Source organism: Geospiza fortis, unplaced genomic scaffold (assembly GCF_000277835.1).
Source record: "Geospiza fortis unplaced genomic scaffold, GeoFor_1.0 scaffold286, whole genome shotgun sequence".
In the NCBI taxonomy this organism is placed as follows: Eukaryota; Metazoa; Chordata; class Aves; order Passeriformes; family Thraupidae; genus Geospiza; species Geospiza fortis.
In genome coordinates, this window is record NW_005054444.1 from 421,050 (window position 1) to 438,963 (window position 17,914).

Below are 17,914 nucleotides of genomic sequence, written 5' to 3' on the forward strand. Positions count from 1 at the left end.
GGGGTTGGATTTTAATTGTGCTACAAAACACTACTGAAGTTTCTTACTTAGGTATAAAGCTTGTCATTTTAGCTAATGGAAGGTGCAAAATACACCTTTATATTTGCAGTGTTATCATAAAAGTTGTTTCTAAGCTCCACTTTGGAATGAGGGTGCTAGAAATCCTCCTGGGGACCCGACTTAATGTGTTTTTTTGGTGATACTGCAGAAATAAGGAGCAATAAAAGGGAACCTCCTTGCTTCAAAGCTAACTGGGAACTCTGCTCAAAATGTAGAAGTCACAGCACAGTCATATGGTTCCTTCCCCAGCCCTTATAAATGGCCTGCTGATGCCCAGCCCTCAGTTGTGAACAGACTCGGCTGACTTTAAGCTCAGGACAGACAATTTGTGACCACCTGGGGCCATGCCCATGTCGCTCAAGCCCTCCTCACTGTGTCAGTACAGCTGGTGTGGGTGTGAGGGCAGGTTCTGGCTGTGTCTGGGCTTTGCTCTGGACTGCATCCAGTGGGCTTGGAATGGCTTGGGCAGCCTTGCCTTGTGCCCAACAGGACCCATGCATGTGTGGAAAGGCAGTGAGGGAGGCTCTGCCAGGAACACAGGGCTAGACTTGCTTCCTGACTGCACCACTGGGCTTGGAGGTGGGATTTGGAGAGTGCAGGGAGCCTTTGGACAACTGCACAGAACAGACTCCAATGGCCAATCCCTGGGTATTAACCTGGGCTATTGGCCAAGGATGTGGCAGCACCTGAGCAGTTCTGAGGCACAGGCAGTGAACCCATCCCATTGCTGAAGGCCCTTCCATCTCTGCAGCCCTTCCTGCTGGAAATCCCTCATCCTTTTGAGTGGCAGGAGGCTCATATGGCAGGGAATGCATACAGGTTTAAGGTGGGAAGATCCCAGCTACAGGGGATCCAGGTACAAGAAGAAATACTTCAGCACCAGCTTTCAAGCAGAGGATGGATGTCTGTTCCTCCGTGAAGATGCTCTTTCAGGTCAAAGGCAGACCCTGAACTTCCAATTTATCATAAAATCATAGAATTATAGAATCATAGAACCATAGAATCACAGATGGTTCATGTTGGAAGGGACCTTAAAGATCATGTAGTTCCAACCCCCTGCCATGGGCAGGGACACCTTCCACTAGACCAGGCTGATCAGAGCCCAATCCAACCTCTCCTTGAATACTTCCAGCATTACATCACATTCACAGCTTCTCTGGGCAATCTGTACCAGTGCCTCACCAAGCTCACAGTAAAGAATTTCTTCCAGATATCTCATCTAACCTCACCCTCTTTCACTTTAAAGCCATTCCCCATTTGTTCTATCAAAACATGCCCTTACAAAAAGCCCTTTAAAAAGTCCCCTATGAAAACTAATATGGAACTATATGAAACTAATGTTGTTAGCAGAAATCCCTGGCAAATGACCATGCTGGAGGGATGAGGAGATGCTGCAGGACCCTTGGTGAGCCTGGGCTGGATTGTGCTTGGAGCTGTGCACTACTCTATTACTTGCTGCTGGTTTCCAAACATGCCCAGTCTCTTCACCTCTCCCCGCTGACGTGCTGACGTCCAACAGCAATTCCAGAAGCCCTATCTCCATGCTGGTGTGCCCTACCAGCAGACACAGGCAGGGCTGCAAAGCAACCTACACTTTTAATCCCACTACCCCAGTACCAACAAAATTGAGGTGTGGATGTTGGTGGGAAAGTACAACCTCCACGCATACATGATGGTCTGTGGCTTTCCCAGGCTTCCATAGACATTGTTTTTTAGAATGTGCACAAAGCCAGACTCAGTAAAGGCACTTGATCTACACCAGAGCTCCTGTGCTATGTCCAGCATGAAGCATCACAGCCCCATAGGTGCCCAGCCAGGTCTACTGCTCAGGACATCCTCCAGGAGAGTATCAGGATGTCTGGGGGACTGAGGTGTTTGTAAGGCTTTCCCCTAAGAAAGGTCCTTGCAGGATGTTTCAGTGGTGGAGGCAGAGGAGTAGGATGCTCCTTCTCTGTGTATTATTTGGTGACACATTTTGTCTCAGAGGATGATCCCAGAAGCTGAAGAGTCTGGGAAGACTCCTGCAGGCCACAATAAAAGGGCTGTTTCCAGATGTCTGCTCCAGGTTCTTAAGGGTGGGCTGAGAGGCACACAGCTCCTTCATGCTGCAAAGACTTGGAGCACAGGCAGCTGGTGGAGGGAAGCTGAGATGGAAGCAAGATCCCAGTGCTAAAGCTTTGGGTCTGTGTGGTACAGCAGCAAGACTGGAGATTCCCATGCGCAGGGCCAGGCTTTTCAAATGCTCCCCATGTGCATTGTGCAGGTTTGTTTTCTGAGGGAAAGCCATCCAAAATCCACCTCCTCCTTCTACTTTGCCCAAAAATTTTCTCCCCCCATTTTTATTTTTTCAGCAATCTACAGAGCTTTTCTCCAAGTCAGGTGAGACTCAAAAAATCAAGTTCCCTGCACTGTGGTGAGTCTGGGGCATAGGATGCAAAGGTTTATAGTCAGAGGAGGTTACCCATTCCTACCATGGATTTTCTCAGCAAATATGAGTGTAACCTTGTGTGAAAGACTCATGCAGATCACCTTGCCTCAGTCTCAAAGTCTACAGAGAAAATTATTTGAATGGAGTTTGGTGAATCGAGCAAATTCAAAAGGCTCTGCAGAGCCACCTTGTGCCCATCAAAAGCATTCTGGAAGAACACAGCAGTTCAGAAGCAAGGAGTCTGAATAAAATATACACAATTTATTTATTTATAGGAGGTTTACAGCTGTACAATGTTGGCTTTCTGTTTGGACCACTCTCTGAGCTTGTGCAGCACGATACATCAGTGCCTTTGGAGATGAAGACAAGTCACAGCCTGTTTTAACAGGCAGATGTCAAAAGAAATGGATTCCACAGAATGTAATGCCAGGCTGCTTGCAACCATTGAAATGATTAACAAAAGAAATGTGAAAACAACCAGACATGTGTCCTACCCCATTCATGAGGGACTGGAAAGTGCTTTTCAGACCTGCACTCCTCTCAAAAAAAAAAAAAAGAAACAACCCCAAACCCCCTGAATATTTCTGTTTACTTCATTCAAACAGAAAAGGCATCAATGATAGAAGTGGCATTTCAGTATTTCCCCTCCCTCATCTGCCCTACAAATAAGAGAAAAAGAAGAGTAAGAAAGGTAATTTTTGTTCTTCCATTGGAAATGCAGGGGAAGAAGGGTTCTGCTCTAACTTTTCCAAAACTTTTTTTCTTTAAAAAAAAAGGATAAATATTACTGATATTAAGACAATTTGGTCCTGATATAGAGTGATTTTTTAAAGAAGCTATTAAAAAGCTGCCTTTCCTTTCTTTATGGCTTGATTCTCTGTAGGGAGGAAGGAGGTTGCCCATGGGTACCAGGGCACCACAACTCCTTGGTGAGCTTTGGCACTGCTCCTTGGGGATCTCGGTGCCATATGGCACATGGCAGGGCACTCCTGGACAAATGGCTCTCCTTTGCTGAAGCTATCCATAGCCTGATTTCCCGAGAAAACAAGGCTAATGCAGGCAGGCTGGACACCTCCATCTGCTGCTGATGGTGCAAAGCTCCTGTCATGTTCCTGCAATGCCAAATAGCTCATCCCCCTATGGGGAGGTATCTTTGGGCATCTCTCTCACATATCACTCTGAACATAAGCCTGTGAGATCTTCTCCTAAGCCTGTGAGATCATACCTTCTAGCCTCACAATCCTGCTTCCATTTATTTTCAGTGATAAGTCTCATAAACAAAACCAAGATAAAATCAAAATATCTCTGAACTGGTCTTCCTAAATTCAAGGATTTGCTGTGACCGTGGGATCAAAAAGTTGCTTTACCTAACTAGGAGCACTTAAGTACATTCTGCAAGACACTGAACCAAACTTGGTCCCAGTGGTAGCACCTGGACTTGGAGGGTGCTCAGTGCAAGCCAGGAGTAATTGAGATCTGAAAGGAGCAAGCATGACCACTGCTTGCCTTTAAGTCCTGAAAAACAAGACCTAAGAACATAAGCAAATTTGGTAAAAAAGCAAACTCTTAACTGCAGGACTGTGAAGATGAAGCAAAGGGAAAAACAGCCCACAAAAATCAGTGCAGTTGCACTGTCTACTTCTGGTTGCACCAAGAACTGAGCTAGCAGGTACTTTGGAGAACACTTCACCATGTTTCAGACTTAGCAGACCTTTAGGGACTTTAAAAAACCCCAAACAGACTTGCAGGACAAACATGAGTATTTAGTAGGACAAGCAGAAACCCTTTGCTATAGTAAAAGAAGGCTTTCCTGTTCACTTTTGTTGCAGGAAAAGAACTCTGCCCAGGTCAAAATTTAGGAAGACTCAAAGATTTTATCATACGTATTAATTTCCACTTGCATGCAGGTGACTGCAAAATATTTGCTTAGAAAATCTGACTGAAAAATCCCTTAACTTGCACCACTTTAAAGGCACATGAATAAAACCCTCAAACAGCAGGAAAAAAAAAAGGTTTGAAACTTGTCCTAGTCAGCTGCTGAAAGGTCAGACAACGAGTTGTTGTTTGGTTTATCTGGGACGGTTTATAAGAAGCCAGATTCTGCCACCCAGTGGAACAAGGAAGATTAACCCAGTTTTCATGGAAATCAGGAGCAGACTGTAGCCACAGACACATCCCCGAGGATGCATTCGGGCTGTGCTTGTAAGACTGGCTCTAGGACTGTGCAACTCATCCTCCACGACAGGAGACTGGAAATTAAAGGTGAGAGATGGACACTGGTATGAATTAAATATTCCCACCATTTCCAGGCTGCCCTGGGAGCAGTGCTCCTCTAGTGCAAGCTAAAATCCCACTATTTTTAAAAAGAATTTGAGAAAGCGAGGCACTGAGAAATGATGCACTGTAGGCAGCAGTACAGATGGAGCTCATGGAGCGAAGCTCCCCATCCCTTGAACTTGACACTTTGGCCTTCAGAGGAATCTTCTCTTGCCTAAACACTGAACTGCCCCAGCAGACAACCCACCCCAGCTCCTGGGGTGAGCTCTTGGGACGGGGACGGCATGGAGACACGGAGACAGCAGGCACCATGGGAGTTCAGGAGGCACCCACAGGAGCTGGGTCCAGACTGATTCAGAAACCTGACCCAGAGAACTGTTATCCCACCTCAGCTGTTGACATATTTCTATACTTCAGAGTTGCGTGGGGCTGAACAAGACTTGGGTGGAGACAGCTTGTCCCCAAAATGATGGAGCCTTTGGTCTTGCTGCCCCTGTGGATTTGGGCTGCCTTGGTGCGTTTTCCTTGCAGTTGCAGTACGCTAACCCATACCCAAAAATCACCCAAGAGGCCCCGATCTGTTTGTCCACTTCTCCTTTGCTGTGGTGCCTCCGCAGATAAGCGATTACATGGCAATTTCAAGGGAGACAGCTCCATGCACACTACTCCTAACCCAAGCAGACACACTGAAGATGCACTGAAGCAGCTGGTGGGACCGTGGTGGCCACAGGTGTGCGCGGTGGCACGTGTGTGTGTGCCAGCCTGTGTAAACAAACAGCCCCAGGGCATCGTGCTCTGGCTGTCAGGACACACAGCGTGCTCACAGCGGTCCCACAGAGCACGTGGCAGCCTGGGGGGCTGCAGAGGACACCAGCAGAAGGATCATTGCGGTTCCCCAAAAAAAAGGCACCATTTTTTTAACATTGAAAACACAAGAGTGGAATGCATGCATGGTTCATATACACTTTGCAGATGGCAGATAGGCTCTGTGTGTTCTCTCTCTCTCTATATATATATGTATATGTATATGTTTATATTCACATATGTGGCACCAGAAGAGTCACCCTTGAGTACTCAGACATTAGTGAGGATGTTACTGCTGAGCAGCATCACAGCAATGGTTCCAGGGAGATCGTTTGACCTCCTGTTCCCCCTGTCCTGGAGGTGCAGCGTGTGCACTGACTGCCGGTCGCTGGGATCCCCCGTGAGCACCACTTGGCCCAGGAACTCGTCGCTTATCAAGTTGTGGTTCCAGATCTGTGGAAACAAAACAGGGATTAGGGAGGCTCCTTCAGGGATGCAGCTAACCTTCATGTACCGGAGAGAAGGGGTTACTGGGGACATGCCCTGAGCTGAAGCCAGGGAGGTGGTGAAGTGTGGGGGTGTCACTCTGGTAGTGAGAGGGGTGAAGGACATGCCTTTCCCAGATGTCACCGTGGTGGTGAGAGGCTGAGCTGCCTTAACTAATGATGTTCAGCCTGGGGAACAGATCTGCTGTGGACAGTGTGAGGAGAGGGCAGGGGGTCCAAGTGAGAGAAGGTCTCCATCCCTCAGCCCACTGCTTGCCTGCCAGGTACCTGAACAATGATGGGTTGTCCTGGCTTCTTACGGTAGAAGAGCCCTTTCACATCGAACTCTGGTGATACCGTGTTCTTCTTCACTGGAGAGCGAACCTTCTGCCCTTCACACTTGATGATCACATAAGGATCAGCTCCTGAGGAGAGAAAAGATAATTTTTTCTTTGTTGTAGCTTCTGTAATTCCATAGAGTCCTTTTGCAGGGGTGTCATGCAGTACTTTGCCTCCATATCCTACCAGAGGAGATGGATATCTGCCGAAGGGTTTGTCACACCCCAGATGATGTCCATGGAGCTCAGCTGTTTGGCTCAGGTTTAATTCTATTAGGTGATATTTTTTCTGGGCAGCAGGTGCTAATGAGCTGCTGTGAAGCTGGGGAAGGGTCTGGATGGAGCACAAATCTGATAAGGAGCAGCTGAAGGAGCTGGGGGGTTCAGCCTGGAGAAAAGGAGGCTTGGGGGGACCTTATCACTGTCTACAACTCCCTGAATGGAGGTTGTAATGAGGGGGGGTTAGTCTCTTCTCTCAGGAAACAAGCAACAGGATGAGAAGAAAGGGCCTCAAATTGCACCATGGGAGGTTTAGACTGCATATTAGGAAAAACTAATTAATCAAAAGGGTTATCAAGCACCGGAACAGGCTGCCCAGAGCAGTGGTACAGTCACCATCCCTGGAGGAAATTAAAATATGTGTAGACGTGGCACTTGGGAACATGATTTAGTGGTGGACTTGCAGGGCTGAGTTAAAGTTGGACTCGATGATCTTAGAAGGCTTTTCCAACTATTTTCCAACAATTCTGTGATTCTATGAAAGGGCTGCCTCTCTTGTCTCCATATTCTACAGGAACACTCCTTCATCACCCCAAACTCTTCTGACCATTGCAGTAAATGTTCCATGGAGGACATCATCCTACTCAAACCTCCTTTCAGCATTTGGTCTCCTAGAGGCAGGCAGAAATAAAACCATGGAGAAGAGAAAGAGGCTCACACAAGGAAATACCAGATGGAGGATGAAGTTGGAGGACCAAGTTCACATACTACCAGCCCACAGCTGGAGGGGACCTGAGCTTCCAGGAAAAGGAAAGGGTTTCTTACTACTGAATACTTTCACTTTGCCAAACAAGTGATTGCTTTTGGAATTTCAGGAGAGAGAGAGAGCTATTGCTATGGAAATTTAACTGCTAGAAAGCATTTTCTTACCATGAACTTTAGTGGCTATGATGGAAACACAGACCAGATGGATGAGTTTTCTTGTCCAAGGGAAATGTGGAAATGAGGAGGAACAAACAAGCCCCTTCTGAGGGCCAGGGATTTTGATTGTCAGACCACCTCTTTGCTAACTTTCTGTTTGCAAGGACCTGGTCCCCTGGTGAGACACAGCTGCTGGATTTCACAGCTGGTTTTCCAATTTACCTTGTCTTTTGGGATGTCCCATTAAATTGTCATATTCCATCAGCCACAGCCAAATTCCTATCTGCAAATCACTATTTCCAAAGTAGTATATAAGGCCTGGACAGGGATCTGTGAGAGATGCAACTGCACTGGAAAACACCAAACACACTGTTGGTGGTGGGAGCTGAACAGCTGGAAAACAGCTGGAAGAAAGCAATTCCCAGGGGGTTTTTGTGGAAAAGATGTTTCATGACTCCAGAACCCACAAGGAAAGAATAAACCTCCTTGTTTCTGTGAACACTTCAGAGACCTTTGGCTACAGATTTCCCTGCATTGCTACAGATGCACTGACCTGTTGTAAATAACACAAGAAAAGAACACCTGCCTAGGGTTAAATTCCATCCCCAGACACCAGATGGGGTATAAGGACTCCCTTTGTGGCATGTGATAAATAAGCACACTTGACTAGTCCTTACTTAGAAAAGATCCTACTCGTTACTTTCAGGGATATAGTGATAGGTAGCCCTGACAATAATTATTGGGTGAAAAAAAAGTATAATTTTAATTGGGTTTTATTTAGAGTTTTTAATTATTCAATTTTTATATTTTAAATTCAGATTGAAAGTGTTTGGCTAAATCTTGCCACAATTACCACATATCCTTGACTCAGGAAATGGGGGAGAAAGGCTAGGATCTGGTCTATTTCCATGGTGGAAAGGTATTTGCTTCTCTAATGGTAGCCTCTAGACCTTTTATCCCCTAGCAATCTCCTAGTACAAGCCATCACTGCCACTGGGTTTCCTGGTCCCAAGGCAGACAGAGCATGGGGCTCTTGCCATGAGCCTCTGTGTGGCTGCAGGACATGGGGAGGTATGGTCCTGTTGCTGTCTTTCATGCAGGAAAAGTGATGGATGTCAGAACTGATCTAGATCCACACCATCCCAAAGTAAGCTAAATTTGGCATACCCTCTGCTGATAAGACTTTTATCCAGCCCCCAGTGATGAATACCACACATCAGGCTCGTTCTCTGTCCTTCTTACTAAGAAGCCTTTAAATACAATTCCTGATTTTTACAGCTGCTCAAACCTGGGAGGAAAGCTTGGGTTGTTACAGGACCTCTGCTAAGGGCTTTGGGGAAGTTTTGGGAAGGTCCCAGGTAACAGCCTAAATATAACAGCTCCCAGATCATGTCCACTGCAAGAAGTGAGTTTAGCTCTCCATGGACTTTCTCCTCTGGTGTATGAATCAAGCATGTTCACACATTAAAAAATCTGAGGATATAAATTCCAGCAATGTCCCACTTCATAAACCACTTCCCAACTCCTCCAAGGCCAGACAACAGGCAGGGAAAGACCAGTACCTCCTTGGGAGTCCTGATTCTTGAGCCCAGCTGCAGCAAGGACATGGATCTGGGATACTACTTGTGGGTAGCCACACATCCCACTCCAGCAGGTGTGTGGTGGCTCATCCAGTGTCAGCTCTCTGCAAGGAAAAACACGTGGCCTTTGAGAGGTGCCCAGTCTTATCCCAAAGAATTGGCTCTGGCATGATGCAGGACTGTACAGGCCATTCATTTAAGTGTTGGACTCAACAACCTTTGGCTGATCCTTGTGGGTCTCTTCCAACTCAGAATATTCTCTGATTTTGTGACTACGCACTGTCCACTGTCAGACTCTGTTCCCCCCTCCAGTCTCCTCAACCTGGGTTAGGGATGCTCTCCCATATCACACTTAGAGGCAGAGTGGGAACTTCTCTGCATGTCTGTGGAGATACCTGTAAAGATGTCCTGTCTCTTGACCACCCTTAACAGAAAGCCAAAGAGCAGCTGCAGGCAAGGCTATGACCATTCAGGAAAAACCACAAATCAAAAGCACAGGGCTGTCTCCAAAGAGCCAATTCCTCCCCATCCCTGCTCGTGCTCCTTACCGGCAATCTGAAGGCACGTCTGTGAAAATCCTGAGAAGGAATTCGCCTTCGTGACCGGGGTCAAAAGTGGTGGGGATGATGACGTAGCGGCCTTCCTTCAGGTCTGTCCTCAGGAAGACGCTGCGGGAGTTGATGTAGATGGAGCTGGCCACCTTCTGCTGCAGCGTGTGCATCCGGTAGTTCCTATTCAGCTCCACCTGGGCAGAGACACAGCGGATTGTCACTGGCTGAAAATGTACTGGTATCCACCATGGGGGGAAAAAATTGCAAGGACTGAGTCCACAGTGCCAGGAGAGCTGGATTTAGGAGAATCAGGAAAAAGGGTCCCAACTGTGCTGGGTGGAAAACAAGTGTGGATGTGGCTTTCCAAATTATTTTGACTCAGGGACTCATCTCTTGCATCCCAGCTTAACACTGCGGACCCAGCAAACACATAAGGATTAGTCTGACAGATTTCCACATTTGGAGAGAAAAGACTAATCACTGCTTTTAGCAAGAACTGCACAGAATCACAGAATGATTCCAGTTGGAAGGGACCTTCAAGATCATCTGGTTTCAATCCCCTGTCATGGGCAGGGACATCTCCCACTAGAACAGGTTACTCAAAGCCACATCCAGCCTGGCCTTGAACATTTCCAAGGATGGGGTATCCATAGCTTTTCTGGGCAACCTGCTGTCCATGCTGTCCCCTTTGATATCCCTCTTCCTCTTTAAAGGAGGGCAGGCTGTGCTGATAGCACCCCAGAAGCACCCTGATAATGCTTAAATGAACAACCTGGTTATGCAGGGCTGGTGTACCACTCCACAACCAGCAAATTTACAGTGGCATCCAGGCCAACATGCAGAACCCCAGCCTACCTTATGGATATCAAAGCCTATGGCCAAGTTCTCTCCTTTGCCCTCCTTGCGACTGGTCCTTTTGGGCTTCTGCTGGATGGAGATCAGCACTTCATCTTCTGCCTTCTTCACATCAAACACATACTAGAAGCAAAGAGAGGAAGGTAAGGGAAATATTTATTAATACAGGATCCCTGGACATGGGTGGGGATGGATTTAACAGATCTAACATCAGCTTCTCCCAGTCCACCTCCAAGCAGGGACAGCCTGGCTTAAAAAGGGTAATACAGAGCTGGAAGCTGGACACACTCTCCCACATCCTTGATGGCAACTCCTGCAACAGACCAGACCATCCTTCAACTGCTTGTTAGATGAAGGACTCAAAATGACCTGGCTTGTGATCATGAGAATCCCAGTTCAGAGAGGACAAGACAATTGCAGAATCATTTATGCTGGAAAAGACCTCTAAGATCATCCAGTCCAACACTTAACCTAGCACTGCCAAGTTCACTGCTAAACCATGTCCCCAAGTGCCACATGCACACGCCTTTTGAATGCTTCCAGAAATGGTGACTGTACCACTGCTCTGGGCAGCCTCTCCTAGTGTCTTTACCCTTCCAATAAAGAAATTTTCCCTAATATTCAATCTAAACCTCCCCTGGCACAACTTGAGGCTGTTTTCTCTTGTCCTACCACTTGTCACCTGGGAGAAGAGACCAAATCCCATCTGGATATGATCTCCTTTCAGGAAGTTGTAGAGAGCCATAAGGTCCCCTTGAGCCTCCTTTTCTCTAGAAAAGTTTGTTCCAGGAGATGAACTTCAAGCTAGAAGGAAATGGCTCTATGGGCTACACCTGTCCTGGTAAATTTAACAGCATCAAAGTTTGGGTACAAAAACTGGAAATTCTGACATCCAGATTGTTGGAAATTACTCCTGGCCCTGTTTGACTGGAACCAGCCAACATTGCTACCCTGTGGCACAGTTTGTTGTTCCCTTGCGCCAAGATGCTCTACACTAAGCACTTGGATGCAGTCTCCTTGATAAGAGGGATAATGTTAATAGAGTTGGCCTCGATGCTGGTCATGCTGTGCCAGAGAATTGCCATAAGCACAAATAATATATTACAGGTCTGGTAGCATTTTGGCCTTCTAGGTCCCTGTAGGAGAGTTAAACACTTGGGAGCACATGTGAAGGCTCCAGAAGGCCCTCTGCCCTATTACTCACTTGGGGGTTCTGCAGAAAAGTGTCCTTGTGGTTGATGCAGCCTCCGGAGCGGTTTTTCAAGGGGTCGCTGCTTCTGGTCCATGCCCCGTGTAGCACTGCCTCCTCCCAGGTCTTGTGGATGCTCAGGTAGGAGGTGTTGATCAGACGGCACTTGATGATGTCCGTGAAGTATTTGCAGAAATCTTCAAAGGTCATCCTGAGTCAGGAAAGGGCAGAAGTGGGTTATGCTGCTTCATTCCCTGGAAAGGTACACTGCAGGGATTTTCTTGATCACCTGTTACAGAGTGTGGGTTGTCTCTGATGGCTGTTGAGTAACAAAAGCTATTCATCAGATATTTCCAGAAAAGATGAAGATACCTTTCTCTATGTCTGCAGTAAATATTTCTTGAGTTCAAACAACAGATCTCTGTGTTTTGGAGTGGGAGAAGTAGCACAGTGGCCCGTTCGCCACACAAGAGTAAATGTACTGAAATATTCCTGGTGAGGCTGTGAAGTTCAGCACATTTAGGACAGATTCTCAGTACCCTGGTGAAATGCTTGGCCCCTGAGTGGTGCCCTGGAAGAGCACTTTGCAATTCCAGGGCCATGGCCATCAAAAGCTAACACTCATGGGCTCAAGGAGTGAGCTTCACTAGAGATCCTACGTCTTGGATGCCTGTTTTCTCTCGCTAGCTCTATGCATGGAAAAGATGTACATGCTCCATGAGGTGGGAGGATGCTCTGAGCATGGCCTGTAGTGACAAACCCAGGAGGAACTCACCAGAACTCTCCATCATCTTCCACTGTCATTCCCATCTTCTCCCTCTCACTTTTACTCACTTTCTGCCACTCCTCAGAGCTGTGGGAAGAGACCAGGATCATTACTCAGAGGTAAGGGACACACAAGAATTTGAGGCACAAGGACTGCATAAAGCCAGCCCCCATGGACTGGCTGCTCTGGTTAGGTCATCTGCCAAACACAGATGGAGAAGTGCAGCATGGCTTGGAACTTCAACTTCCTTCCTGACCAGTGGAGTTGAATCCAGTCTGGCAGGGTTTTATTTGGCCAGTACCTTCACAGCCCTATCCATAAAGATAACAAACTTGACTGTGGCCAAAGTCTCTGGTTGCACCAGCCCTTGGTTCCTCATCTCATCCCCAGCCATCACAGCAGTCGGTGGTGGCAGAGGCTGATTCTGTTGGGTGCTTGTTTTGCTGGAATAAACTGGGAGCACAAAGGTGACCTACGCACATCCTTCACTAGTATGAACAAACATGGAATCATAGAATCACAGAATGGTTTCAGTTGGAAAAGACCTTAAATATGATCTCATTCTAACCCCCCTGCTATGAGTAGGGGAACCTACCACTAGATCAGGTCTCTCAAAGCCCCATCTAACTTCGCCTTGAACACTTCCAGGGATGGAGCATCTACAGCTTCTCTGAGGAACTGTGCCTGTTCCTCACCACCCTCACAGGGAAGAATTCCCACTGAAACCAGCTGTCCATCCCAACTCACGTGTCACTCCAAGGGCCGTTCCACTCCCGCTCGCCCCACGGGTTGCGCATGCGGATCATGTCCAGCTTCTCTGACTTGAAGAAGGACAGAAGGCCGTGGCCCAGACGGACCTTCCGCACGTCCGTCACCGCGTACGCGTGGCCCTTCACCAGTCCGCAGGCCAGGCGAGCCTCCATGTCAGCTGCTGACGTGGCCTGGCAGGGGGACACAGACAGTGCTCAGACCAGGGGGACATGACCACCTCTGCGAGGGCTGGGAAAGAAAGCAACTCAGATTTCCCTGCAGGTTTCTTTAAGCCAAAAAGAAGAGCATCAACAGTCAGGGAGAAAGCCAGTTGGCACATCTCAGATGCCATTTTATGTGCTGCATCCCCCCTTTTTTTCATTTGCTTCATGAGGTCTCTGAGCTCCCATACTGGCAACCGATAAAGCTCATATACTGGTTATACTGGGAGGTCTGGAAACCAGCATTTGTAAAGATGCCCAGATGCAGACACCAAAATGCCTTTCTCTGGAGTGGATCCCCTCTTAGCCTTTAAAGAGTGCTGGGATGGATGTGGGCTCTTGGACATAGCAACAAAGAACAAAGAGGGTTGACATTCAGGATTCGCTCCTTTTGCCATCACCCAGAATCGGGAACCCTTGGCCACAATTTATCTGATCTAATTTAGAAGTTTATGACTGTGTAAGACAACTGCATCCTAAAACACCTATTCCCATGGCACTGTGACCATACTGGTAATGTTGCTTACTTTGATGGAGCAGCTGATGAGGCCTCCCCTGTTGTGCACCTTCAACACGCGCTCAAAGAGGAGGTTTCGCTTGGCTTCATCAGCGATGTAGTCCCCTTCGGTCAGGTCGATAGGCTCAGAGACCCCACCAGTGAAATCCACCAGGGCATCAGCTGTGTTGCCTCCATCCAGGGCCTCATAACAGCCTGACAATCTGAAAGAGGGTGGCAGGGATGGCACAACACTGGCCTGACATTTTAAGGGGTCGGGGACGATTCTTGGGGAAACTTCAAGAATGGAGATTTGCAGCTGAATTTCAAGCAGGAGAGGACAGCAAACTAGGGTGAAAAAATAGGACCCACATTCCTTGCTGCACTCTTGCTGTCATAGGACCAATGTAAAAGGAACTTGAAATCTCTAGAATAGGTGTTACTTAAAGAAACATTGAAGGGTGTTTGGCTTTGAGGGTAAATTAGCGCTAGACAAGGGGTTTTTCCTCAGTGTTTGTCTGTTTGAGTTATGTACTCCACAGCAAAGATGTTGTTTCCACTGCTGCAAACTAGCTAGTGAATGAACAGAGAGGAAAATCAGAGTGCTCAGGTCCCACTTTATCCTACAACTACCTGGGTACCTACTTGGCATAAGCTTTCTCCACCAAGGCACACCAGAACTCATTCCTGGAGTTGGAGTGGCAGTAGATGAGCTGATTGTGGAGCGTGGGCAGGCGGTCATCGATCACCACATCCAGCCACTGACCAAAACGCCAGAACTGGAAGTGGAAGATCCCCACATAGCTCTCGGGTTTCTCAGGGTTCCACTCCTGCTCCTTCCAGTCTGGGATGACCTGCAAAAGAAGAGGCACATATACCCAAATTATTCTTTTTTTTTGCTGGGATTGACTCTCATCCTGGCACTTATGCAGACCATATGAAAGACAAGGAAGAATATGAGGGGGATGGACTTGCTTACAGTCTGCTGGGGCCAGATTTTGGACCTGGTTCTGCCAATGCAGGCTAGATTAACATGTACTGGAATAGCTCAGACTTCACTGTCCCTTGGAAGGTGGAGTTAAAGACCTTTGTCCCCTTTCTTATAACCCTATCCTGGAATCTGCTGCCATCTATTTCTGTAGACAGGCTATTGGAATAGATGAGTTCTTTGACTAAGCAGGGATGGTTATTTTTATGACCATGTCTTCTGGTTTTCCTAGTGAAAGTAGAGTACCACTAACAAAGGGCACCTTCTTTGATTCTCCTACTTGATTCTGGTGTGACTTGACTGGCCCAAGAACAAGTGTGGTATTCATCTACCTAGTGTCAACAAAGATACAGGCAGCAGATACTCTGCATGAGCCTACTCTGTTAAGTAAAAGTGGGAAAGGCAGGATCCCCATTCCCTCAAGGTCTCCATTCTTCCCTGTCAAGAGCTACCACGCTCACCCAGGCAAGCACAGGGAGGTGATTTGAAGAAAGATAGAAGGCCTGAGTTGAAAGAAGCCCTAGAGCAGCTGAGGGGTCAGAGGAGGCACAGGTTTGTGTCACTGCCAGCAGGACAGGCACAAGCAAAGGGGAACTACCAAAGTCCATAGCCCATCATGGCTGCAGGCACCACCAGCTCTGCTTTGGATGGAAAGTTTACCCAACAGCTGGGACAGAATGAGCACAGCCAGGCACAGAGGGCACACGTAGGGGGATCTGCATCTTGTTTGGAACCAGGACACAGAGGCACAAGGCAACACCACAGTTTAGCTTTTGCTGAGGCTGGAGGCAGTGTGGTTTTACTGCATGGCCAGGGCAGGCTGCGAGGCCACGTGTGGTTACTGCAGCTGATGGCTGACAAGGACTGACTTACACAGCAGCAGTGAACTGACTGACTGTCCACACCCCTGCTACTCCACTTACCTGCTCCCAAAGCACCATGAGCTCAGTGACGAAAAACCCCAAGGTGTCCATGCAAGCATGAATTATGTTCAATACACCAAATAATCACTTTCCTGTGGAGAGCTGAGCATGTTGGGGTGGGATAGGAGAGGGCACGACTACATTGCATGGAAAGAGCCTCTTCAAGAAGTCACAGGACATGGTGAAACCACCTTTACTGTCTACCCTGGTCCAGCTGACAGAGATGCTTTTTTTTGGTTGGGTGTTTTTTGGTTGGTTTTTGTTTTGTTTTTGTTTTTGTTTTTGTCTGCTGTCGCAAAGCAGGAATTGTGCAGAGAGAATTCCCTCTGAAGAGCCCCCTGACTCCTTAGCTACCAGCAATGATCTGGTCCAGGGCTCTTATTGCTCCTACACTGAAATATTAATGATGCCATCAGCCCTGCAGGCTCACAGCCACTCTTTAGTCATATGGATCAATAGAAGCAGAGCAGACAAAGCCATGAAAAAGAGCCACATTTGGAGGGTTTGATGTTTTATAGGAGTGCTAACAACTGTGTCCCAGAGTCCTCTCTGGAGACTGCCAGGAGAGGTCAGCCAGCCCTCCATCAGTGCCCATGGATTCCCTCCTGACTGGAGCTCATCCTAATGAATTGCCATAGAGGGCCGTTGTGATAATCAACTCGCTATTAATGTGGGCTTAGAAATGATCCCAGCATTGATTAGAGGCAGCTTGTCTGCCAGACCTGGTAGTGACAGCTTCCAGCTGGCTGGGTCTGAGACTTGCTCCTACTGTCACTGGTGGCAGGACACACAGGTCCCCACTATCACATTCATTTCTTCCCTTGGGAACAGCTCTGGGAGCACCCTCCAACACTGAAGGCAGCAAAAATGGTCAGCTTTCATCCAGAGCAGGGTCCAGGAGCAAGGACTGGTTGTATTTCTACACTGACCCAGGAGGAAATGAGAGAGTCTGATCTCCACAGGTGTTCCCTGCTGGATAGTGTGGCCATGGACCACCCATCCCAGGATCCCAACAAGTTCTGCACTCAGCTTGGTTGTGTGACACTGGGGCAGTGGAAACCACATCCTTTTCTTTCACCCAGCTGTGCTGCTTTTTCCCTAGGGGTTCAAAAAATCTGGAGCTGCAACACCATCTAGTGTGACAAATTTACAGTGAAAGGGTTCAGAGACAGGTAAATTGGGAGCTCAGAAATGCCAGGTTCACCTCCCTAAGCTGATTTAGGGCTTTTTTCAATTTTCTTAAGAGCGGCTAATTAAGAGAAAAAGTACCTGTGACCCTGGGAAAAAACCTCCATGATTAGAAGGAGAAATTGGTACATGCCAAGTTCTCCAAGCCTTCTGCTGGGAACTTGCCAGCTCAGAATAAGGAGAGAGGCACCCAGCTGTACCAATCTGCTGGGCTGTGGTACAGACTGGGATGAAATTCCCCTGGGAGGTGGGACCCCCAGGGAGATGGGACAGTCTTTATGGGATGCTGAAACTGTGTAGGGATAGTTTCAGTGACTGGTAAAAAGAGGCTCATCTTCCCTGCAGGAGGGAGAGATCACACTGGTCCCCTCACCTCCCTCCCCAGTTCTGAAGGAAACAAGGATCCACCTGAGAATCATTTCCCCTTCTATGCCCAGCTTCAACCCCCTCTTGACCACAAAAAACCTGCTCAATACTCCATGGAGCCTTCCAGAGAAGAAAGTAAACGTTCATCTTACATTTTACAGGAAGTTAAAAGGGGCTCAGGAATACCAATATTGAGCTGAAATTTGGTGCTTTATTGTGTGCAGGATTAGGGCAGCTGCCAAAAGGAGCATGAAGAAGACACAAACAGCCTCAGTCCTTAAGGGGAACCCATTGTCTAGGCTTTTATTTACTGTGGTACACCAACACCCAGGGAGATATTTGCAGCAAGAACTCTACCCTAGCAACATAGCAATGGCATATTGTGAGACTTAGCATGCAATAACCCCTTTGGATGTTGCCAGTGGCTCCTGTTATTTGGTCTAAAGTGGTTTGTAGTCAGGAACTCTGCTCTGGGATGAACAAGGAGAGGTTTTCTATGGCAAAGTCTG

The 17,914-nt window shown here is 47.6% G+C and overlaps 1 protein-coding gene across 1 annotated transcript in view; it reads right to left on the reverse strand.

Moving 5' to 3' along the window:
- Positions 1-2,728: 2,728 nt before the first annotated feature.
- CAPN5 (calpain 5) overlaps positions 2,729-17,914 on the reverse strand; it is a 36,808-nt gene continuing 21,622 nt past the window's right edge. The window contains 10 exon segments of the mRNA XM_005431623.2: positions 2,729-6,022; positions 6,343-6,479; positions 9,095-9,216; positions 9,661-9,857; positions 10,519-10,641; positions 11,723-11,918; positions 12,483-12,560; positions 13,221-13,414; positions 13,972-14,164; positions 14,586-14,794. Coding sequence (XP_005431680.1) covers positions 5,840-6,022; positions 6,343-6,479; positions 9,095-9,216; positions 9,661-9,857; positions 10,519-10,641; positions 11,723-11,918; positions 12,483-12,560; positions 13,221-13,414; positions 13,972-14,164; positions 14,586-14,794 — 1,632 coding nt within the window. The 3' untranslated portion in view covers positions 2,729-5,839.